Source organism: Nycticebus coucang, chromosome 6 (assembly GCF_027406575.1).
Source record: "Nycticebus coucang isolate mNycCou1 chromosome 6, mNycCou1.pri, whole genome shotgun sequence".
NCBI lineage: Eukaryota > Metazoa > Chordata > Mammalia > Primates > Lorisidae > Nycticebus > Nycticebus coucang.
In genome coordinates, this window is record NC_069785.1 from 112,951,705 (window position 1) to 112,977,923 (window position 26,219).

The window sequence follows — 26,219 nt, forward strand, 5'->3', positions numbered from 1 at the left end:
TTCTTAAGAGGCATGGTTTGCTCTGTGGTCTATGCTGGACAGCAGTCTTGCAGGCATAGCTCACTGTGGCCTTCAACTCCTGAGCTCAGCAGTGCTCCCATCTCAGCCACCCAAGGACCAGGGGCAACAGGCACAAACCAGCATACCTGGCTGAATCGTAGTTTTTACAGAGAGGGTGTCTTGCTGTGTGCCCAGTCTGGTCTTCAGCTCCTGGCCTCAAGTAATCTTCCCGTCTTGGCTTCCCAAAGTGCTGAAGTTAACAGGAGTGAGCTCCTGTGCCTGGCCAGAATTTCATTTTAAATTTAGAAAAAAAATTTTGGACATGCAGATATTTGTGTGTGTGCTTTGTCTAGCAAATATACTTCAAACTTGGAGTTAAAATCTTCTAGGAGCTGTCAAAGCAGTATACACATTTAAAAATAATGTATGAATTCTGATATATCGTGACTTCAACTGTTATCAGGAAACATGAAACGTTAGCAGGATATGGTTTCACTGGTTTGTGCCTACAACAAATGAACCTTCCAGAACAAAGATTATAGAATAGCATATTGAAATAAATGATGTGATTTATTGGATGTCATGCATGGTTTACCAGAGTGGCTGTGTTGCTAGCATCAGCAAGTTATCTAGGTTCATAGATGTGATTTTCTAGCTTCTGATTATAATCTGGATAGAACAAAATGATAAACAACTGAGTGATTTGCTTGGGGGTGATTGCTTGTGGATGATTGTAGGGGAAAAATTATCTTTGAACTGGCGCTGTTCATTGTTTTTCATGCCCATGGAGACAGAAAATGGTTCAGAGATTAGTTGGGTAGAAAGGATTAAGGTAAAGCTAGAGAAAATATGAAATTTAGGAAATAATGAAACAGGAATTAAGTATATTTTACAAAAATCAATTTAAAAATTAAAACAAAGATTATTTGATTATGTATCTTGTTATCTGTTTATTTTATAGACTGACAAAGGATCAGGACTAGGTTTATATTCTGGTTTGTGTAGCATAAAGATAGTGTTTTGTTTTTGTATTTTTTAAAACACAAAGAGAAGATAAATATTCCCAGTTAATAATATATTATTTGAAATTATAAAAAAGGAAGAGCTTTAGCAATAAACTTTTTTTCTGTTAAACTTTTATTAAACCTCAGTTAATGCAATAAAATTTTATTTCATGGAGAAACTTAACCTTTGACCAATAGAGTAGGAAATATTAGTGACAACTAGCATTTGTTAGTACTTACTATATTCCAAGAGAGATGGTAGGTATTCTACATGCATTTTTATCATTTTATTGTCATGACACTCTTAGTAGAAAGTAACCTTTTCACTATTTTTTTGATAGATGAGGAAACTGACATTTAGAGAAAGAAGAAATTGCCAGCTAGTAAGTTATGGAGCCCAGAGTAGATCCAAAATCTGTTGTATTCCAAAGCCTGTATTTTCTCCGTTACCTTATTGTAGCTGAAAGATAGTAACTTCTCCAGTAGCTTTTGGGAAGGTGATATTATAGGTTAGGTTGGCTTGATGAAACCAAATGCAAAATCTTTTCTAATTTTAACAGTTCAGAAAGTAGGTTTTTATGTATATGGAATGGAGACATGCTGAACTATTTTGTGTGTTTTTTTTTTTTTACTATTTATCCCCTTGGTTAATTTTCTTTTGGTTTAAACATATTTTCTATTTCTATCGGATGTCATACTTTTCCACCTCTTACTTTACAGTGCTTTGTTTCCTACATACGTTCGATACATCTGATGAAGAATAAAGAAGTATTTGATGTGAGCAAGTTACCTATACCCGAATATGCCCTGTGAGTATTCATAGAATAGTTGCAGTAGTGAATCTTCAAAGTTAAAAGGAATTTGTTCCTAATGTGGTTCTCTGAGAGTCTTCCTTTAAATACTCTACCTTACAGGAATCTGTTAACAATCTGTGGAGAAAAAGATTAAATCCATTCTATGGATAATTAGTAGTGTTCAGTTTCATTGTCAGGAAGCAGCTCCTCATTTGTAAGAACAAATTCCTTAAAGTGGTACTGGCCATTCCCTACAGTCTGATCTTAAAGGAGATGGAGAGCAGCTAGTAAGCATCCTTTGAAGTCTTTAAATGTCTCTGAGTCGCCTCGTGCTCTCCTACGTGCTGTCCTGGGTTACCCACAGACATTTTATGCTTTGGATGCAAATCTGTTCACTGGTTCTTATATTAGGCTGGTTTCCCATATTGCTTATTACCTGACTGTCCCTGTGTCATGGTGTTTCTTATGGATACTAACAGTCACCTTGGCATGATGCACCTGTGTAGTAACTGATGTTACTGTGAAAGGGCTTGGTTTGGTATTAGGGGGAATTTTTTTTTTTTTTTTTTACTTTGGACCCATAAAGGAGTGTCTTCTTTAATGGGCTACTGCATGTGGGAACAACATTGAAAAAAATCCTATAGAAGCATCCTTGAGATTAATTATACTTCAAATATCAGCATGAAATTGCTAGTCTGTGGTGAAACGTGTTTATAAGGCGAGGTCTGTATGTTTGATCTGCTTTCCAGAAATTTGAGTGCCCTTACCTTTAAATTGAGTCTAACAAAAACTTGTATCTGGATGAACTGCTGTTTTCTGTTCATTGTTAGATTGTATGTTTAATATATCAGGTAATTTTTCAGTTGCAACACTTTTGAACCCTGTAAATTGCTAGCTAGCAGTACAGGGCCACTGACTTTCCATTTAAGTAATAGATGAGAAACCACATGCCTTGGGTGACACGTTGATTTGTTGATGTATCAGTTTCACCATTTCTGAATATGGTCCATAGTTTACCTTTTCACTGACTTCTTGCTTTCTGTGAAATGCTGTCCTGGTTTTCTGATTTGACGTAGCTGGAATATTAGCAAACAAGGCAGACACAAAACTTTAACACTGGAGGGCAATGGTTAGGGGACATTTTGTTGCAATACATGAAGACTTTTGCTTTTTTGTGGTGCTTGGAGAAAGCAGAAAATTAACTTGAGCCTATGTTTTAGTACTGTTGAATTGGTAGATGTGTAATTTCCTTGAGGTAAGCAATTTTCTTCAGAAGCCTTTGGTACCTGAAGCAGTGCTGTATATGGAAGGTATAATAAAGGTTTTAAAAATTTTACTAGAGAAACATGCTTTGAACACATAATAATGTTTAGGCCATTGCACTAGATGTTAACATTGTAGAGGTGTAATACGTACTGCTGCCTTCAAGGAACTCAGTTTTAGTAGTTGAGAAAGTCATATAAATGTGACACATCAAGAAAAATCCTCTGGATGAGTTTGTGAACCTGATCTCCAGCCCCTATAATAGTAGTAATAACAGCAAATTCTTAGTAGTTGCCTATATGCCAGGCACTACTTTAAGGGCATTATATCTGTCAAGTAATTTACTCTTACAACAACCCTAGGAAGTAGGTACTCTCATCCCATTTTGCAAATGGGAGAACTCAAGTATAGAGATTAAATGAGGTTGCACAGCTAGTAAATGACAGGGCCAGCATTTGGACCTTCCAAGTCCTATTTCTGAATCCGTGCTTTGCAACACTGTATCTGTTTCTGTGAATCATGTCATGTAGGAAAAGAATATTGGATTCGTAAACTATAATGATAGTTGCTTATAAAAGCTGTCTTAAATATTTTAAGATTTTATTTACAGTTAATCAGTGGGAAATAGGGAAAGCTGTTAGCTCTAAGCTGAGGAAGACCGGATTTTAAATTGCATCTTGATCTTTAATGGAGGACACAAGTTTTTTTGTTTCTTTTTGGTCTTTGGTTTATAAAAATCCATTTTTTATAGTAGTGATTGTGCCATATTCTGTTGCAGAAGGGGAGGCAGGATGACGATACTTCAGTTCATACTTTGCAGAGAACTGTGTTGTCCTTCCGTGGTCCTATCTTTTCTAGTTTGGGACTTAGCATTTTACGAAGTACTTTCATATAGTTAATTGGATCTTTATGACAGCTGTGAAATAAGCCTGGCAGTTACTATTTATTATCCCTTGTTAAAAGGAAGCTAATGACAGCATTAGCTGAGAGAGTTGAATTGGAAATTGGCGAGTCTAGTACTTGAACTGTTCAAGTATTTCTGGTCCAGTGGTCTTTATCGTATATGTGTTCCGTGTTGTTTTTGTAAAGAAAAGCAGTGTCTAGAATGTTTTCTGACAGGTGTTCTGTGCATGTTGGCTTGCTTTTTGGACATCTAAGCTGTTAGTATTGAGCTGTATCTCAGAGGAACATTTTCTTTAAAAAATGCTCTAGGAATAAAATTCTGCTCTTGAGAAACTATTCCCTATCACCTGTAAACACATTATCAGTATATTGAGATAACTATTGTGTTTCCCCTATTTAAGGTCTCTTGGTCTTGCTGTGGCACCACGGGTAAGATTTCTTCAGAAGGCACAAAGGCAACAATCCACCAAAGAACTGGTCATGAGCCAAGCCAATAACGTTACTGAGCCAAGGGTGCCCTCCCTCACCAATGATGAAGTGGAAGAATTCAGAGCCTACTTCAGTGAGAAAATGTCCATCCTTCAGAACGGTGGAAAAAGGCGAGAAGGGACAGAGCACAGACTGGCTAGTAGTGTTAGTGATGAAGAAGAGGAAGAAATGGAAGGCATGGAAGGAATGGGAGAGAAACTGGGACAAGCAGAAGAGTCTCAAACTCAATCTGTTCTCAACACCGAGGCACAGAAGATCAGGGAAGTTCCCACACAGTTCCTGGACAGAGACGAGGAGGAAGAAGATGCTGACTTCCTTCAGGTGAAGCGGCACAATGTGTTTGGGTTGGATCTGAAGGAGAACAGAGCATCACAGGTCAGTTCACTGGCAGTGTCGGGTGGTCTCCCTATGCGGTCCTCTTAATGTGTGCTTGGGGACTTGGCGAAAGTAACAACTGAGAGAAACTTAGAATGACTTTCTTTGCAGGGAACTATTCCTTTTTGCTCACATATTTAAACAGAGTAAGTGCCAAACAATTCTTATATTGTTCATAACTCTGGGAACTCTAGAGTTTGAACACTTTAGCCTTATTTGCTGGGTTTTGAGAGTAGCCAATCCTTATAACAAAGGAAAGTAATGGGGTTTCCCGGCTGATGGTGACAAGCCTTCACTGGGATTCTTAACATGCTGTTCTCTGATTAAGTTATAAGGAGCAATTGTAATTACCATGAGTTTTACTCTGAATGAGATACTTGCTTTTGGGAACCAAGCCGGTATCTTATTTTTTTGAAATCTGTTTTGAATTTCCGGTTAATGCGAGGGACAAATGATTAGGTTACATTGTTAGTGTGTGTTAGGTAGTTCATGTTGTAGTTGAGCCCTTCCCCTAGGGAGTGTGCTGTATACCCTTACAGTGTGCCATTAGGTGAGAGCTTACCAGTCCCTGTTTCCTCCCCCTATCCTTTTCCTCCTTCTCTCTCCCCCAACTTGAATTTAAGTGTATTTTCTCTCGCGTGGGGGGGGGGTGCTTTATCTATTGGTTTCATATTAGTATTTTATACATTGGATACTTTTTCATTCTTGTGGTACATTAAATAAGAATGTTCTTCAACTTCATCAGGTAATAAATACAAAAGATGTAAAGTCTCCATCTTTTTTATGACTGAATAGCATTCATGGTATACATATACCACAGTTTGTATTAGTTTGGAATCCCATCAGCAGTGGAAGAGTGTTCCCTTCTCTCCACATCCACACCAGCATCTGCAGTTTTGGAATTTTGTGATGTGGGCTATTCTCACTGGGGTTAGGTGATATCTCAGAGTGGTTTTGATTTGCACTTCTCTGATGGTTAGGGGTGACGAGCATTTTCTATGTGTTTGTTGGCTAGTCATCTTCTTCAGAGAAGGTTCTGTTTATATCTCTTGCCCACTTGTAAATGGGATTGTTTGCACTTTTCTTGTTGATTAGTTTGAGTTCTCTGTAGATTCTAGTTATCAGCACTTTGTTAGATTTGGAGCATGCCAATATCCTCTTCCATTCTGAAGGTTGTCTGTGTGCTTTAGTTGTTGTACCCTTAGCTGTGCAGAAGCTTTTTACTTTGATCATGCTCCATTCATTTACTTTTGGTGTTGCTGCAGTTGCTGAGAGGGTCTTCTTCATAACATCTTTTCCCAGGACAAGGTTAAGCCTTTTTTCCATGCTTTCTTCTAGAATTTTTATTGTTTTTGTGTCTTAAATTTAAATCTTTTTATTCATCCAGAGTCAATTTTTGTAAATGGTGAGAGGTGTGGGTCCAGTTTCAGTCTTCTACATGTGGCCAACCAGTTTTCCCAGCACCATTTATTAAATAGTGATTCTTTTCCACAGTGTATACTTTGTTTGGTTTATCAAAGATTAGATGTGGCTATGTTTATCTCTAGGTTCTCTTTTGATCCCTGTAGACTTGTGGTATAACCTGAAGTCTGTTGATATGATACCTGCAGATTTGTTTTTATTTCTTAGAATTGCATTGGCTATTCAGGGTTTTTTCTGGTTCTATATGAAACCAAGTACTTTTATCCAGTTCTTTAAAGTATGATGTTGATACTTCCATGGGGATTCCATTAAATCTGTAGATGGCTTTGGGTAGTATGGACATTTTAACAATGATGATTCTTCCCAGCCATGAGCACGGTATGTTTTTCCAATTGTTAATGTCTGTAACTTAACTAGAACTGAGCATGCCCTTTTAAAGGACACTGAGGAAGATTTAAAAGTTTTGATGTAGATTCTCTATAGCCACTTGCTGGGAGTAGAAAAGATACAATCCAGCTAAAGTACTTCTTCTCTGGGATCTTTGTAGGGGCATGGTGAAGTTTATTCGCCTTCTGCCTTAGTATGCCTTAATTCTTATTCATCTTTAAAAAGAATTTAATAAAAAAATGAAGCCCGATTCTTATTCTTTCTACAGTGTTTAACAGAATTCCAAGGGTCACAGTAGGACATACATAATAGATTTTGAACCATGAAACTTGAAAAGGTGTTTATATAACGAATGATTTTTTTTTTCAAAAAAAAAATATACTTATTGAGCCCTATATATGCCTCATGTATGAAGCATATTCTAAGCGTTATCTCATTTGGTCCTTGAAATAACCCACGAGGGTAGGTACTATTATATCTCATAGAGGTGAAGGAGTAGAAACAGCACGTGGACAATATAATAATAACTATCGTAAAGTACACAGCTATTAATAGTAAAGGATGGAGTTGGAGTTTGAATTTAGATATTGTGACTTTAGTATTCGTGATCTTGGCCTGTAACTGTGGTCTGTTGCATCCTGCTTTAAGGTAAACCATTTTAAATCTGTATGTAGTTAACTCAATGAAGGAAGAACAAGAAGATTTTAAGTCAATGTATTAACTATTTTGTATATAATTTTCTAAGAAACATGAATATGAAGTAGCAAACTAGAGTTAAGGTTATGACGGAATGACATAAATGTATAACTGAATTGTTCATATAAGTATTAACTCATATAGCATTTGAAAAAATTAAATGTATATTGAAAAACAAGTTTTAAATTTCTAAAATAAGTTACTTTGGATAATTGTACAGTAAAACTTTTAAAAGTATAGAATTTCTTTTGACAATTGTATGTGATTGTGTGACCATTACCTCAATCAAGAATAGAGCAGTAACAGGGTGAGGTGGCTCAGGCCTGTAATCCTAGTGGAAAGATTGTTGGAGGCTAGTAGTTTGAGACTAGCAAGAGCAACAATACAAAACCCCATCTCTACAAAAATGGAAAAATTAGCTGGGACATGGTGGTATATGCCTGTAGTCCCAGCTGCTTGAGAAGGAAAAGCTTGAGCCAATGAGTTTGTAGCTGCAGTGAGCTGTGATGATGCCAAAAAATGCTGTCACTCCGAAACATTCCCTTATTCCCTTTCCAGTCAATTTTTGTCATGCTCCGTTCAACTTTTGGTGATCACTGACCCAATTTCTATCCTTATAGTTTTGCATTTTTCAGAATGACATACAAATGTAATAGTACAATATTGTCACCTTCAGTGTCTGGCTTTTTTCCCTTAGTGTAATGTTGAAATATCAGTAGTTACTTTTCATTTCTGGGTAGTGCTCATTGTGTAGATGCACTAGTTTTTGTTGTTTTAAATAGGTATTTCGTGTTTTCAGTTTTTGGTGATTATGAGAAAAGCCATCATAAACATTCCCATATGAGGGTTTATGTAGATAATTTTCTCATTTCTCTGGGGTATATATCTAGCAGTAGGGTTGCTGGGACATATGTTAAGTGTACGCTGAAGTTTGGAAAAACTCCCTGGTGATTTTCTGTCAGCAGTAAATGGAGTTCAGTTGCATTCCACCTTGCCAGTGTGTGGCAGTGTCAGTCATCTTAACTTGAGCCATTGTAGTAGATATGTACTGAAGCTAATTGAAGTTTTAATTTGCATTTCCCTAATGACATCATTTCATGTGTTCATTTACATATATATTGTCTTTGAAATGTCCATTCAAATCTTTTGCCTCTCTTCTTAAAATTGTGTTGCTTGCCTTATTGAGTTTTAAGATGTTTTTTTTTTTTTTGTAGAGGCAGAGTCTCACTTTACTGCCCTCGGTAGAGTGCCGTGGCGTCACACGGCTCACAGCAACCTCTAGCTCTTGGGCTTACATGATTCTCTTGCCTCAGCCTCCAGAGCAGCTGGGACTGCAGGCGCCTGCCACAACACCCAGCTATTTTTTGGTTGCAGTTTGGCCAGGGCTGGGTTTGAACCCACCACCCTCGGTATATGGGGCCAGCGCCCTACTCGCTGAGCCACAGGCACCGCCCTTAAGATGTTTTTTAATATATTCTGGATATGTATATTTTATAAGATGTATTTTGCTAATATTTTCTCCCAACTTATGGCTTGTTTTTCATGTCCATGTCCTATAAAGAGCAGGATTTATCAATTCATATATGTCCTATCTGTCAAATCTGTGGTTAACTCAAGTTCGAGAAAGTTTTCTTCTATGTTCTTCTAGAGGTTTTATACTTCTGGGATTTATATTTAAGGTAAGGATATAATTCTGCTTAATTCTTTATATTGTGGTAGAGAAGGTCACAGTTCATTTTTTCATATGGATATCCAGTTGATCCAGTATGATTTGTTGAAAAGACTACTTTTTCCATTGAATGACCTTGACCCTTCATTGCAAGTCAATTGACTGTTTGTCTCTCTCTGGACTCAATTCTGCTCTGAGTCTGTCCTTTTGCCAAATCCCTGTCTTTTTCTATAGCTTTATAGTAGATCGTAAATCAGGTAGTGTGAGTCTTTCAACCTGATCTTTTTTTCAAAATTATTTTGACTAGACCGTTGCATTTCCATATAAATTTTGGAATCTACTAGTTAATTTATGCAACACAACTGCTGGTATCGTCACTGCATTGAATCTGTAAATCTGGAGAGAATTGACATCTTAACGACCTTTGGTCTTCTGATCTGCAAATATGTCCTTCCATTTATTTGGGTCTTCTTTAATGTCTTAGCATTGCTTTATAACTTTAAGCACACGTTTTGTTGAATTCATCTCTGTTTGATATTTTCCAATGCTGTCATAAATGATACTTTTAAAATTTCAGTATCCACTTCTTTCTTGCTAGTATAAACATACAGTTTTTTGTGTGTGCTGATATCCTTAACTGACCTCTTACTTTTACTTCTGATGATTTTATTAAAAGTGCTTTATTTTCAATGGACCTGGACCTCTCATGCAATCGATTTTAGACATACTATTTGTTATCTATATGTATAAACAAATGCATATATAACTTTTAAGAGAGGCTTTCAATTGTCAGCAAAAATATTACTCTTCAAGTCAGCATTTTTCCCATTACCTTACTCCTCTTTACCATTTAGAAAGTGTAGTTCTGTGTTTTTTGCATTTGCATTTAGAATCTGGCACTAAGGGGAGTTCTTTGGGATATTCTTTGTAACTCTTTTGGTGTTTATGGGTAAAGATGGTTTCATTTCTTTCTTTACATCTGTGTGTCTTCTGTCTTTGCCTTTGAATTCTTAAAAAAGTAAGTACTTATTTACATTCAAATTAATCTTTTTCATTGTCACCATGTTTATTTTATTTATTTATTTAATTAATTAATTAACTTATTTGAGACAGAGTCTCACTGTGTCGCCCTTGGTAGAGTGCTGTATCATCACAGCTCACGGCAACCATAAACTCTTGGGCTTAAGTGATTCTCTTGCCTCAGCCTCCCAATTAGTTGGGACTACAGGCACCTGCCACAACGCCTGGCTATTTTTTGTTGTAGTTGTCATTGTAGCTACAGGCCTGGGCCATGTTCTAATCTGCCAGCTCCCCAACCTCTGAGGTACGTGTGTGAGCCCTTCACCACGTTTTTAAGGCAATTGGTTTTGAATGAGACTGTATGTCCATTATCTCAGTCAACTTTCTCTTCTAGCTTTAGCTCATAGGTTTTATATTTTAGTATTGTATTGCATCCATCACTCACTGAAAGCTGTTTTTTAAAGGATATACCTTAGGAAAAAAAAATCAAGCCATATACAAAATGGGCAATAATACTATTATTTGCACAAAGAAATGAGTATATTCCCTTTGAGAGACTAAGCACCTTTTCAGACTCTCCTGTCATTGTTCAAAAATTTTTCTTCCTGTTTTTGAATTGTTTTTGATAGACACCCTACCAGACATAGACACTCTTTATCTTGATTATCTTTTTTTTTCTTACTTGTCTCCCTGGGAAAGAGAGAAGATTTGTAGAACTAAATTGAGGCTTGGAGCAGGTAGAAACACATTGGATTGCAGAAGGCATGGAATCTGTCGAGTAATCATTTGGTTATATTAATTCCATTACAATGTTTATTTGCCCTCTTACCATATACTGAGTGCTTTCCTTGTAACTTCTCATTTTTCCTCATGACAAGAAAGGTAGATACTACTTAAAATTTCAGAGGAGGAAACCAAAGCTTTTAAATGAATTGTCTAAGGTCACAGTAGTAATGTCGGAACTTAAACCTGTTTGTAATGCCAAGTCACATTTGTTTTCTTCTGCCCTGCCTACCATCATTTGCATGCAGTTTGCTTTCTGTGGCCAGCTAATGTCAGTGTAATTGACAGTACTGTAAATAACTTTGGGCTACTCACTGTGTGCACAGACTTGGAATAGAGAATATGTTTGTCTTTAGATTTAGGCACCAATGGAGAAGAGAGGTACTGAGTTGCCAAGTGCAAGCAATGTCTTCTGGAAGGCTGCCCCATCACAGTCCTTTTCTGTTTGACAAGATCAATGCATTGAAGGACAACCAGATTTCCTTAGCAATGGAGAGGGAGTCAGGAGTACTGGAGCAGTAAAAGATGTTCAGGGAAGAGCACAGCAGGGGTGTTCATGCACTAAGGAAGTAAGTGAGGGCTCATTATGCTGCCAGCATAGGGGAGACACTTACTTTTGGTAATTTCATTGGTTTGTTGAGTATTTAGAAAGTTGACCTCCAGGGAAACAGTGGTAGATAAGGGTGTGACTGTATAATTAAAATGATTAAATAAAAATTTATTTTAGAACATTTATTCTTTAAAAGTTAGAGTGAAATCTAAGCACAAACTATTTTATATTTTATAATTGTTTAGAAATGTGACTGCATAGATTCCATTTTAGCTCAATGTCTTTTTAAAACTTTAACAGTAAACATTGGTCAGTTTTAATTAAGATTTGAATGGTACCCACAGATTATTCTTTGTACCTTAGAGTTGGTTCTAGATCCTTTTTTTAAAACATGGTCTTGGGCGGCACCTGTGGCTCAGTGAGTAGGGCGCCGGCCCCATATGCCGAGGGTGGCGGGTTCAAACCCAGCCCCGGCCAAACTGCAACAACAAAAAAATAGCCGGGGGCCGTGCCTGTGGTTCAGTCGGTAGGGGCGCCGGCCCCATATACTGAGGGTGACGGGTTCAGGCCCAGCCCCAGCCAAACTGCAACCAAAAAAAAAATAGCCGGGCGTTGTGGTGGGCGCCTGTAGTCCCAGCTGCTCGGGAGGCTGAGGCAAGAGAGTCGCGTAATCCCAAGAGTTAGAGGTTGCTGTGAGCCGTGTGACGCCATGGCACTCTACTGAGGGTGGTACAATGAGACTCTGTCTCTACAAAAAAAAAACAAAACATGGTCTTATTTTTATGGGGAAGCTTTCTCTCTTTTTTAATATTAGAAGAATCCAATGTTGGTGTTAAAACATAGATTAGCTAACTTTGAAGCTTATTTGTAAGTATGTTCTTAAAATAATATTCTAAGTTCCAAATCAGAATTCTCCTGGTGGAGCAAGATGGTGGAGCAGAAAGCTCATTGGGTCATTCTAGTATAACTGAGAAACAGGAAAAATCCAGGCCGTGCCTGCGCACAGACCTTGCCTAGAGCTGTGGCTTAGGATACGCAGTAATGTGGTGTGGCACTGGATAAAGTTCAGGAACAGGAGAGGCAGAGACCTGGCATTCTAGGCAGAAGTGTTTTGCGAGCTGGAGTGGGGAGGGGGTTCTGCCACTAGATGGGAGCAGTTTTAGCCCTCAGGGAAAACCTAGAAGTGGAAAGCCTAGAACAATGGGTGACCTGAACAGTGATCAGCAGCCCAGATTTCAGGGCTGGTCTGAGCACCTCTGTCACAGATGGCCTTACTGGGAAGGTCAGGGCAGCCAGGGGGTGGCCATTGTGTGAAGGTCATGAGGGCAGGTGCCTCCAGGGATACTGCCTTCTCAGTTCGGCCTGCTGGGATCAGATGTGCACTTGTTACAGGCTCAGGGACTCCTGCACCACACGGGAGCTGTTATCTGCGGACATGGAGAGACCTGCCTCTGAAGGATTCTGGAGAGCTATGAGACCCCAAGCTGTGGGGTCTCAATGCTGAGGAAATAAGCAGGCCATCACTGGGGACAGTTAAGTAGGGAACCAGGTATATGCCTAGGAACTAGAGAGAAGTTACTAATGGTGTTGTTGGTCCCCTACAGGTACACCTGGTGTCCCCGCAGGATATTACAACACAAATATATTCCTATTAAAGTCTGTCCCTTCTGCCAAATATCTATATCTTTATATATATATCATATATAATTTAAATTTTTTTTTTTTTTTTTTTTTGCAGAGACAGAGTCTCACTTTATGGCCCTCGGTAGAGTGCCATGGCCTCACACAGCTCACAGCAACCTCCAACTCCTGGGCTTCAGCAATTCTCTTGCCTCAGCCTCCCGAGTAGCTGGGACTGCAGGCGCCCGCCACAACGCCCAGCTATTTTTTGGTTGCAGTTTGGCCAGGGCCGGGTTTGAACCCGCCACCCTCGGTATATGGGGCTGGCGCCTTACCGACTGAGCCACAGGCACCGCCCAATTAAAAAATTAAAAAAAAATTTTTTTCTTTTCATTGTTGTATCTCTCCCCCACTTTGTTGCTTATCTTTTGGTTATTAGAGCTTTTTATATTGTATCGATGTGTTTTGCTGGTTGCTAATTTGGCTGGTTCTTAACTTCCATTTTTACTTTCATCAAGAGCCAAGGGCCCTGGTATTTTGCAGTTATAGTATTTTAGCCTCATTTATTCTTTCTCTCTTTCACTCCTCTACATTCTCTTTGGAGAGACTCTTACCTTTCTCATCTCTCCCACACAAATCGCTTCTGCAACAGCTAAATTTTTCTTTTTTCTGTTTGCCTTTCTCCTTTCGTTCTTTACTCTACTTACCTCCCTCTCCTCTGTGTGATACAATGTTATTTTAAATTCCTTTATCTATTCTAATTTTAATATTCTTTTTTCTTTATTTTGCTGAGAGCTAGGGTGACACAGCTGTGGTCTGGCAGGTAGGCCACAGTAGTAGTTGGCCTCAAGGGGGCTAAGAGACCTTTCTACCTTTGGCCCTAAGAGGAAAGTATTGGCAAGATCATGCTACAGAATTTTTCTATTTCCTTTTCATCCTTACTTAATTTTTCCTTCCTGTTTTTTGTTTTTGCTTTTTTCCTTCTCTTCCTATTTTTGGCAGAGGCTGAGTCTGGCTCCACTCAGGCTGGTAAGGAGTGCCTCATTTCAAGCAACCCACCCAGTCCAGCCCCTCCAAATCCTTGAGTTACAGGCTTGGCCTTAGCAATGTGCTGATCAATACCATTTCTTCCATCACTCTCATCCTCTCTTACTATCGCCTGTTCTTCAAGTTTTTTCTGTTATTCTCCCATACCTTTTAACAATTTTTTTCCTTTCTTTTCTTTTAGACTTTCATTCCTTTTTTCTCTTTCTTTTCCTCTTGTTTCTTCCTGCTCTCGTTTCCCCTTTCTCTTCCTTTTGTATCATACCAAGAGGCCTCTTCATCACCTAAACTCTGAGACAAGGTAATTTGAAGCAAAGGAGGAAGTGAGAAGGAAAAAAGAGCACAAGGAGGTGAACACGAAGAAGGCACACATGAGGAGGAACCAACGGAAAAATTCAGTCACCTTGAAAAACCAAAATAGAGCAACTCCTCCAAGGGACCATGCGGCAACTTTTACAAATTCCTATAAAGAATTAATGGATTTAACAGAAAGGGAATTTAAAATAAGGAATGGATGATTAAGACAAGAAAGGGAAAGGATGGGAAAATGGAAAGGCAGAACCAAAAATGGGACAAGAAAGATGTATAATATAGAAAGGATATGGAGGAGCTTAAGGAAATGAAGGAGAAAAATCAGGGAATGTAAAGATGCAGTAGAACGTATCAAAAATAGATTAGACCGTGGAGAAGAAAGAACCTCAAAGCTAGAAGATAAAGTGTTCGAATTAACCCAGATAGTCACAGAGGCAAAAAAGAAGAGAGAAAGCAGAGCAGGCGTTAGAGAACTAAGAGATGCCATGAAGCATTCAAAAATACAAATAATAGGAATCCTTGAAGGGGAAGAAGATTGTCACAAAGGAATGGAAGCCCTACTGGAGACTATCATAAATGAAAACTTCACAAGTTTTACTAAAGATCCTGACATGCTCCTTTCAGATGGATATTGAATCCTGGGTCATCTCAACTCAACAGAGTTTCTCCAACATATGTTGTAACGAACCTGTTCAAAGTCAATATAAAGGAGAAAATACTGCAAACAGCTAGTAGTAAATGCCAATTGACCTACAGAGGCAGAGCCATTACAGAGGCAGAGCCATTAGGATGACATCAAACTTTTTAACTGAAACTGTTCAAGCCAGAAGAGCATGGTCATCCCCCTTCAATATCCTCAAATAGAACAATTTTTAGTCCATAATTCCCTATCCTGCTAAACTAAGCTTCAAAATTGATGGAGAAATCAAGTCTTTTGTAGATATACAAGCACTGAGGAAATTTGCCAAAAGACCAGCTCTACAGGAAATACTTGGACCTTTTCTCGACACTAACCACTACATTGGACCACCAGCAAAGTAAGCACTCAGAAGCTAAAGATCAAAACTTAGTTTCCACAATGGAGCAAAAGATAAACTATACAACTGACTTTATCATAACATAAGAAAAATCTACCACACTTATCAGTACTCTCAATAAATGTCAGTGGATTGAATTCCCCCCTGAAGAGACACAGGCTGGCTGAATGGATTAAAAAACAAGCCATTCATATGCTGTGTCCAGGAGATGCACCTAGCCCTGAAAGACAAATCAAGACTCAGGGTTAGGGATAGAAAACAGTATTTCAAGGGGCGGCACCTGTGGCTCAAAGGGGTAGGGTGCCGGCCCCATATGCCAGAGGTGACGGGTTCAAACCCAGCCCTGGCCAAAAACAAAAAACAGTATTTCAAACAAATGGAAATCAGAAGGAGGGATTGCAATCTTATTCTCAGATACAAGCAGATTCAAAGCAACAGCAAGAAGACATCTCAGTTTTAAGTATTTATGCACACAACTAAAATGCTCCCAAATTTATGAAACAGACCTCGATGGGGCTGAGTAATATGATGTGCCATAACACAATAATAGCCAGGGGCTTTAACACCCCTCTGAGAAAACTGGACAGATCCTCTAAACAGAAACTAAACAGATAGAAAGGACTGAAACATGATCTAGAAGAAATGGGATTAATAAACATACAGAACAAACCATCCCAAAGTTAAAGAATATACTTTTTTCTTGTCAGCTTATGGCACATACTCCAAAATAAATCACATCCTAGGATACAAATTAAACCTCAGCAAAATTAAAGGAATAGAAATTATACCTTGTCTCTTCTCAGACCACAGGGTATAAAGGTGGAACTCAACTCCAATAAAAACGTTCATCCCCACACAAAGGCATGGAAATTAAACAACCTTATACTCAATGATAGTTGGGTTCAGGAAGAGATATAAAAGAGGAAATCGTTAAATTCCTCAAACATAACAACAGTGAAGACACAGGTTAACAAAACCTGTGGGATACAGCAAAAGCAGGCCTGATGGGAAAATTTATTGCACTAGATGCCTACATTTGAAAAACAAAGTGAGTACATCAACATACTCACATACCATCTTATGGAATTGGAACTAGAAGGACAATCTAATCCTAAACCCAGCAGAAGAAAAGAAATATACAAAATTAAATTGGAGATTAATGAAATTGAAAACAGAAAAATCATTCAGAAGATTAATGAAACAAAAAGTTTGTTTTTTGAAAAAATAAGTGAGTAAACTTTTGGCCAGATTAACTAGAAACAGAAAAGTAAAATCTCTAGTAACCTTAATCAGGAATGATAAAGGGGAAATAACAGATGCCACAGAGATACAAGAGGTTAACTTTGAATACTACACTAAACTCTATACCCAGACATTTGACAATGTGGAAAAAATGGATCAATACTTGGAATCTCACCCTTTCCTTAGACTTAATCTAGAAGAAATAGATTTCCTGAACAGACCAATTCAAAGCACTGAGATCAAAGAAACAATAAAAAAACTCCCTCCTCCCAAAATGCCCAGGTCCAGATGGTTTCACACCAAAATTCTGTCAAATCTTCAAATAAAAGAGTTTATACCCATTCTACAGAAACTATTCCCAAAAATTGAGAGAGAAGGAATCTTCTCCAATACATTCTATGAAGCAAACATCACCCTGATACCAAAACTAGGAAAAGACTGAACTTGAGAATTTCAGCCAATTTCACTAATGAATGTAATTGCAAAAATTCTCAATAAAATCCTAGCCAAGAGATTACAGCTTCTTATTAAAAAAGTCATACATCACAATCAAGTAGGTTTCATTGTAGGGATGCGAGGCTGGTTTAATATACGTAAGTTCATAAATGTATTTCACCATTTCAACATAAGCAAATACAAAGACAATATGATTCTCTCAATAGATGCAGAAAAAGCATTTGATAATATTCAGTGTCCTATGCTAATTAGAACTCTGAAGAATATAGACATATTTGTGTATGTCTGTATTTCTTAATATTGGTGGCACATTTCTTAATCTGATTGAAGCTGTCTATGACAAACTCACAGCTAATATTATACTGAATGGAGTAAAATTGAAAGCTTTCCACTTAGAACTAGAGTATGACAAGGTTGTTTTCTATCACCAGCACTATTCACCATAGCACTGGAAGTTGTAGCCAATATAGTCAGGCAAGAGAAGGTAATAACTGGCATCCAAATGAGGTAGTCAAACTCTCCCTCTTTGCTGATGATATGATCTTATACTTAGAGAACCCCAAAGACTCATCCAACAAGACTCCTGGAAGTCATCAAAAAATACAGTAATGTCTCAGGATATAAAATGTCCACAAATCAGTAGCCTTTGTACATACCAATAGCAGCCAAGATGAGAAGGCAGTCAAGGACACAATACCCTTCACAGTAGCTTCAAAGAAAATGAAATACTTAGGAGTATACCTGACAAAAGAGGTGAAAGGTCCTCTTTAGGTGAAAACCGTGCACCCCTAAGAAAAGAAATACAGAAGATATTAACAAATGGAAGAACATACCATGCTCATGGGCAGGAAGAAGTGACATAGTTAAAATGTCCATGTTTCCCAGATTCAATGCAATCCCATTAAAATACCAACATCATACTTTAAATATTTAGAAAAAATAATTGTTCGTTTTGTATTGAAGCAGAAAAATCCTCATATAGCTAAGGCAATTCTTAGTAATAAAAAAAAGCCAGGGGCATCAACTTACCAGACTTTAGACTATACTACAAGGCCATAGTGATCAAAACAGCATGGTATTGGCACAGAAATAGAGATGTAGACATCTGGAACTGAATAGAAAACCATGAGATGAAGCTAACCTCGTACAGCCACCTATTCTTTGACAAACTAAACAAGAACATACACTGGGGGGAAAGAATCCCTATTCAACAAATGGTGCTGGGAGAAGTGGATATTCACATATGAAAGACTGAAACTGGATCCACACCTTTCTCCACTAACAAAAATTGATTCAAGATGTTTAAAAGATCTAAATCTAAGGGGTGAAACAATAAAAATACTCAAAGTATGGGGAAAACACTTGAATGTATTGGCCTGGGGAAAGACTTTGTGAGAAAGACTCCAGTGGCAACTACAACAACAAAAATAAACAAGTGGGACTTTATTAAATTGAATAGTTTCTGTACAGCTAAGGAGACAACAACCAAAGCAAACAGGCATTCTCTACAGTGGGAAAGAATATTTGCATAATCTAGAAGAAATAGATTTTTTTTTTTTTTTTGCAGTTTTTGGCTGGGGCTGGGTTTGAACTCGCCACCTCTGGTAAATGGGGCTGATGCCCTACTCCTTTGAGCCACAAGCGCCTCCTGGAGAAGATCTATTTCTTATGACTAGGAGAAGAGCTTGACAACTAGGATCTACAGAGAACTCAAATTAAGCAACAGCAAAAGAACCAATAATCCCTTGTATCAGTGGGCAAGAAAGATGAATAGAACCTTCTCTAAAGAAGACAGATGAATGGATAACATAAGAAAAAAATGCTCATCATCCTAATTATTAGAGAAATGTAAGTCAGAACCATCCTTGGATACCATCTAACCCCAAAGAGAGTGAACCACATTACAAAATCTCAAAGCTGCAGATGCTGACATGGATGTGGAGAAATGGGAACTCTTTTACACTGCTGGTGAAATTGCAAAACTAATACAACCCTTTTGGAAGAAAATATGGAAAATCCTCAACTCAAACTAGACCTCTCATTTGATCCTGCAATCCCTTTACTGGGCATCTACCCAGAAGAAAAAAAAAATCACTTTATCATAAGGACATTTGCACTAGACTGTTTATTGCTGCTCAATTTACAAGTTGCCAAAGTGTGGAAACAACCTAAATTACACCAGTCCAGGAATGGATTAACAAGCTGTGGTGTATGTATAAAAGATGGAGACTTTACATCTTTTGTTTTAACCTGGATAGAGTTGTAACACATTATTCTTAGTAAAACATCACAAGAATGGAGAAGCAAAAATCCAGTGTACTCAATTCTGATATGAGGACAGGTGTGGCTAATACATGGCATGGGGTGGGAGACGGGGTGAGCAGAGAGTGGGGAAGGAGGAGGTGGGGTTTCATGGTGTGTGACACACCTCTTTGAGGTGAGACACAATTATAAGAGTGATTTTGCCTAACAAATGGAAGCAGTGTAACCTGGTTCTTTGTATGCTCTATGAATCCTCAACGATAAAAAAAAAAAAAATTCATACAATGTAACATAATCATGTTCCCTCATTTCAATCTGTAATACAGAAATTGTCTTGTTTCAGTTATCTTACATAAGAAGAATAAAAACAATAAAATATGTAATGTTTCAATGAAAAAAACAATAATTAAGAAAATGAGGTGAAAGCTATGTTGATTAGTTTGATGTAAGCACTCAAAAAATCAACACATTGTACCCCAACAAATGCATAAATGTATACATGATCTAAGGGTATATGAACTAATAAAAGGAAAAGTATTCTCTTATGTGGGAGTTGTATTTTCCTGCCTCTTGTCTCTTCACTTTTTCTCTCCCTTCTCCTCTTTTTCTCTTTCTCACTTTTCTTTATTCTCCTTCCAGAAACAGTCATTTGAGTACCACCTAATAGTGTCAAAGATTGTGACATAGGTACTTGGTGATTTTTAGAATAAGTCTCTGTGAAATAAAGATGGAGAAATAATTAACATCAATTCTCCATAACTTGCATGCACTTTGAACCTTGTATCTCATTTAAATTCTTACCACAGCTTTGTGTACTGTTACCCCATTTTACTCATTAAGAAGGAGGTTTTGAAAGTGTGTTACTCGCCTAGTGTTCCACAGTTAGTGAATTGGCAGAGCTGGAGTTTGTACTTCGGGCCCGTCTGACTCGCCTCCGTGTGACTGCACTTACTTTGATTCCCGTCTCTTCTGCATTTTGTTGTGCTTTTTCATGTTCTGTTTCTTTTCTTCTCATTTTTTACTTCCCCGTTAGCAGTGCCATTCTCTGCCCCTGACCCTTATCACCTCATGTTTGGCTTGTGGGATACCAATGTTCTTCTAAGGTATCTTGCTGTGAACCTTGTCAAAATTACCATTTTTTCACATGGTTATCCTTCCATACTCCTATTTAATTTTTACTTTTGGTTGGGCTTTGTGACCTACCTGCTTTGTGACTTACCTGCTTCCCTATTATTCTACCAGCCTATTTTCCCCAGAGTTAGTTTCCATTTACACTGAATGATTCCTTCCTTGCCACACCTGCATTTCACATCTTATTTTTCAACATTCAGTGTGGATTTTCACTCTTCTTTGCATCTGTGTTTTACTTAAACTCAACCCACTGACCTCTGGATTTAAAGTGTTTTGCTTGCTTTTTTTCTTTTTTTTTTTTGTGGGAGGGGGATTTCATAATGTATCCATGTGTTTCTCTTAATTTCTATTTATTTTGTACCTGGTGGTTACTGAGATTGTTACAACATTTCTGTTCAGGAGTTTTCCTTATATAATGTTCAGTTGACTTTAAAGAAAAGCTATTTTATTTTACTTTTTTGTTTCAAAATTTTATAGGGGTGCACTTGTTTTGGTTACATAATTTACTTTTGTATCTAGTAAGTCAATGTTATAAGTGTGCCCTTCACCTAGAGTAGGAGCATTATGTCCATTGTTTGTGAATTTACTCCCCCTCCCACCTGATTTCCTTGGAGTTTTACTTCCTTATGTGCACAATATTGGTTGACTAATTCCAATTTTGTAGTGAGTACATACGGTGTTTGTTTTTCCATTCTTGTGTTATTTAACTTGGAAGAATGGTCTCCAGTTCTATCCACTATAAAGTCAAGACTACTGAATTTTTGGTACTGTAAAGTGGAACAATGGTGGGATGATACCACATGTTGAGTAGTTGAAGGTAGAGTTGGTATACATGCTCTTTTGTCTCAGATAGGTTCTTTTTCTTGCATCCTGAGCTTAATTCTTCTGCTGTAGTTGTAGCTTCATTCTGATTCAAAGTGGATAGTTATTGAGTGACTTGAAACTCAGATGTACATACTGACTTGCTTTATATATATATTTTTTCCTATTTGTATTTTATATGCAAATGATTTCCTGAGGATGGAAATTCACAATGGAAAGTTAAAAGCTGCTTTTGGCTGCTTAATGTTTATTCTCTAACATCCTGGATCATCATTACATCAAATTGACTTGTTTCCGTTCATTTCCTACTTTTATAAAATACTCAATATTTAAAATGACTGCTAAATTTTCTAATCCACTTTTATGGTGTAAATTTTAGAAGCTATGCTGGGTGGCGCCTGTGGCTCAGTGAGTAGGGCGCCGGCCCCATATACCGAGGGTGGCGGGTTCAAACCCAGCCCCAGCTGAACTGCAACCAAAAAATAGACGGGTGTTGTGGTGGGCGCCTGTAGTCCCAGCTGCTTGGGAGGCTGAGGCAGGAGAATCGCGAAAGCTCAAAAGCTGGCGGTTTCTGTGAGTCCTTTGACGTCATGGCACTCTACTGAGGGTGGTAAAGTGAGACTCTGTCTCTACAAAAAAAGAAAAAATTTAGAAGCTATTTTTATAGGGTATATTTATTTTAAGGTGGTTATAATAGAGGTAATGAAAGAAAAGTACTTTACAGGCTGTGCTTGAAGGTCACATAAGTTGCTCTTGAACTTGATTATGAGAAGATTTCTAAATTTTTCAACAAGTGCTTGTTGATATAGTTCTAACAAATATAATTGTACAGAGTTTGTGCCAGTATGGCAGATTAATTTCCAAAAAATGCTGTCCCTAAGACCACCTGTTCTTAGGTCTAAGCAGTCAGTGTTTGTATATTTTGCTATCTTTGCTTTTGCACTGGATTCAACTTTTGTGTTTCTTTTTGACACTTGTAAATGTGTCCAAACAGGTTTTGGTTTTGACATTGTTCTTCTGAATGTATGTTTGGAAACTCATCTTCAAAGATGTGTGCTGAATCTTAAGTCCAAAGCAGCATCTGATACTAGTGCCATCTGTTCATGACGAGCAGAGTTAAATCATTTCTACGCTGATGTAAAGCTTTGTTCTTTACCCTCAAGGTGTGCACTTAGGTAAAAGGTAGGCTTACTGAATGAGGGCTTCATGAGAGTTCTAGAAAAATGCATTCCTTTGAATATTTGAGCACCTGCTATGTGCCAGACAATGGTTGGCAAAACAAACTCTACCCTGTCTTCAAGGGGTGCTCTCATGGGACTAAAAAATGGATACATGTCCTATGGCAAAATTAAAACTGGGTAAGGGGGATGTAGAGTCCAGGGAATGGGGGTAGGATGTTGCAGTTTCAAATATAGTGGTTGGAGGCAGTCACCCTGAGAGGTATATAGGGCACTTGCCTAGCATTGCTGAGTACGACCTTTAGAGATTTTAAACACTGAAAAGATTATGGTGCCCTCTCTCCCTTTGTGTACTTTGAAATGAAAACAGTATTAATTTTAAAATAGTAAGAAACTCCTCAAGTTCTTTACTACTTTTGTTGAAATAGATTATTGCAATAACAATTCTTTTATAAAATATTTCAGCTTTGCTGGTTCCCTGAGCTTGTGTGTCACCTGCCTATTAGTTGATGGAGCACTGAGGGCAAGGCACTGTGGGAAATACAGAGGTAATTCAGACTGTCTTTGGAACCAGTGGTGCCAGCAAGTTAATTGGTCAGAGCAGGGGTACTTTAGTAAAGTTAAGTGGGAATAAAGATGTCTATTAAGAAAGGCCTGTTGTTTTAGTCAGAGTAAATTATGAGTATAAACTTATTTATAAAATAAGGAAAAGATTAGCCTATAGGTTTCATGATGACTTAAATGTCAAAAACCTCTAAGGCAGTATTTCAATTCAATATTCAGTATTTTAATTCCAATCTGTCACAGACCAATGGTACTGTAAAATGTATTAAAATCAGTTACTAGGAAAATGAATTCCTCTGTTTCCTTAGCTCTGTTTTACTCTTTTGCTTCCTTCTGTTTCCCTCTAGACTGTATTGTCTTATTTTCCTTTGATGATAAAAACCTCATTCTGCATTTTTTTTTCTCTTGTGTTGTGGGGTATTTGTGTATATGTGTGTGTATAGTGAATATTTAATGGAAAAAACTGTCACTTAGAAAATTTTGCAGTTTCTCTATAACCCTTACCATGACGTTGGGGTTATTGATGTATAGGATATCCACTGGAAATATTGAGGGATATCCACTGGAAATATTGAGGGGTCCTTGATTCCTTTTGGTGTTGGGCTTTGCTGTGGGTTGAATGTGTCAGTGTAATAGTATTGAGAGATGTGGTTGTTGTGCGAAAGTTGCGTGGTGCGGTGCCGCAGAGATTAAGACCTGCAATGAAATTGTATGGCAAATAAGGAAGGCTGTAGCTCTCTCATGGCACGCGGCAACTTTATTTCTTCCACCAAAGCTTATATAGACAATACTACACATACACACAATTAATCAATAAATGTATGACTTAAACCTTAGCCCCAGGCCTCTCACTGCCTGGCACCTACAGGTCTATGGATTAACCAATAACCACTTCACTAGCATTATCTGAAGTTATTTTTATAATCAAAAAACAAAACCACAAAACAAGGTTCTAGGGGAATAAGCTGTTTGAATGCTTGACCTTTAATAGACCATCTAGAGGCAGTCATTCATCTTTAGGGAGTAGTCTGGAAATTCCTGAGATACACAGGTACCTGCCTGCAGGTCTGCCCCCATGAAGCCAGGCCTTTAATCACTTCTATGTGACCAGGCCTTTAGCCACATATGGAGTTCTATCCAGGTTTTTTTCCTTTCTAATTCACAAAAGACTTCAAACTTGCCTTCACAAAATGGAACCATTTAAAGGTTTATTTATAGGCTTTCTACCTACGTGTGGTCTTGAAATGGTTATTAGGTCATGAAAGTGCTTCATCCCCATAGGGTTTTCATCTTTTAAAAGAGGTTTCTGTAATGGTCTGCTAGCTTGCTCTTTGCCTTGTGAAGACCCAGGTTCTTCCCTCCTGCTGTTCCACCCTCTGCCATGTAGGGGACACAGTGAGAAGGGCCCGTCCCAGACACCAGATGGTGGTGCCTTGACATTGGACTTTCCATCGTCCAGGACTGTGAGAAATAAATTCCATTCCTTATAAAGTACTAAGTCACTGGTATTCTATCATAGCAGAACAAAACAGACTAAGACAGGCTCTGTTTCAAGTTTTTCTCAACCAAAGGAAGAAAGATTAAGAAGAATTAGTACAGAGTATTGTGTCTTTGATTTGATTCACAGCTTGGCTGTTGTTGAAGTATATGAAAACTACTGATTTGAGTACATTGATTTTGTAATCTTAGATGTTGATGTATCATTTATCAATTCCAGGAATCTCTTGGTTGAGTCTTTGGGGTTTTCTAGGTATCAAATCATATTATCAGCAAAGAGTGATAGTTAGACCTCTTCTTTCTTCATTTAGATACCCTGAATTTCATTCTCTTGTCTGATTTCTTTGGGCAGGACACCAGCACTGTGTTGAATAGAAGTGAAAATGGTGGGCAGAAAATGAAATACTTAGGAATATATTTAACAAAGGAGGTGAAAGACTGCTATAGGGATAATAATGAAACACTGAGCAAAGAAAATCACAGAGGATGTAAACAGATGGAAAACATATTATGTGCGTAGATTGGCATTGTTAAAATGTCTATATTACCCAAAATGATTTACAGATTCAATGCAATTCCCATTAAAATACCAAGATCATATTTTGCTAATCTTGAAATAGTTCAATGCTTCAAATGGAATCAGAAAAAAACCTTGAATGGTCAATGCAGTCTTATGTAATAAGAACCAATCTGGAGGCATCACTTTACCAGACTTCAGGTACTTCAGCCTTTTACTACAAGGCTCCAGTAATCAAAACATCAGGGAACTGGCATAAAAATAGAGACATAGACCTATAGATCAGAACAGAGAACCCCGATATGAAATCATCCTCATAATTCCACCACCTGATCATTGACAAAGCAAACAAAAACATACACTGGGACAAAGAATCTCTATATTCAATAAATGATGCTGGGAAAACTGGATAGCCACCTGTGAAAGATTGAAATAGGAGCTGTATCTCTCATCACTCATAAAAATTAATTCACAGTGGATAACAGACTTAAGACTTGAAACTGTAAGAATTCTAGAAGAAAATGTTGTACAGTCTCTTACAGTTATGGAAATGACCCTCAAAGCAATCACAGCAATAATAAAATAAATGGGACTGGAATAAGTTAAAATGTTTCTGCACAGCTGGGGACAAACTATAGACTGGGCGAATATATTTGTATACTACACATCTGATAAAGGATTGATAATCAGAATCTACAAAGAACTCAATAAGATCAAACATTCCCATTAAAAAGATGAACAGAAACTTGTCTAATGACCTGACGGCCAACAGACAAATGAAAAATTGTTTGGCATCTCTAACCATCAGGGAAATGCAAATCAAAACCACACTGAGATGTCTCTTAAATCCAGAGCTCACATCATAAAGTCACAAAGCAATGGATGCAGGTGTGGATGTGGAGAGAAAGGAACATCCTGCCAACTATTACAACCTCTGTGGAAAGCAGAATGGAGATTCCTCAAAGAACTAAAGTAGGCCTGAATTCCACTAGTAAGTACTTACATGAAGGACAAAAAGATATTTTATGAAAAAGACACACACACTGGAATACATGAAAGGATTAATAAATTGTGGTATATGCATACCATGGAGTACTATTTAGCTGTAAAAAGATGGTGATCCTAATGTCTTTTGTAACAACCTGGATAGAATTGGAGACCATTCTCCTAAGTGAAGTATCA

The 26,219-nt window shown here is 37.8% G+C and overlaps 1 protein-coding gene across 1 annotated transcript in view; it reads left to right on the plus strand.

The window, feature by feature from the left end:
- Positions 1–26,219, plus strand: part of DDX10 (DEAD-box helicase 10) — a 352,575-nt gene that overhangs the window by 105,847 nt on the left and 220,509 nt on the right. The window contains exons 12-13 of the mRNA XM_053594940.1: positions 1,725–1,813; positions 4,366–4,828. Coding sequence (XP_053450915.1) covers positions 1,725–1,813; positions 4,366–4,828 — 552 coding nt within the window. The remainder of the gene's footprint in view (positions 1–1,724; positions 1,814–4,365; positions 4,829–26,219) is intronic.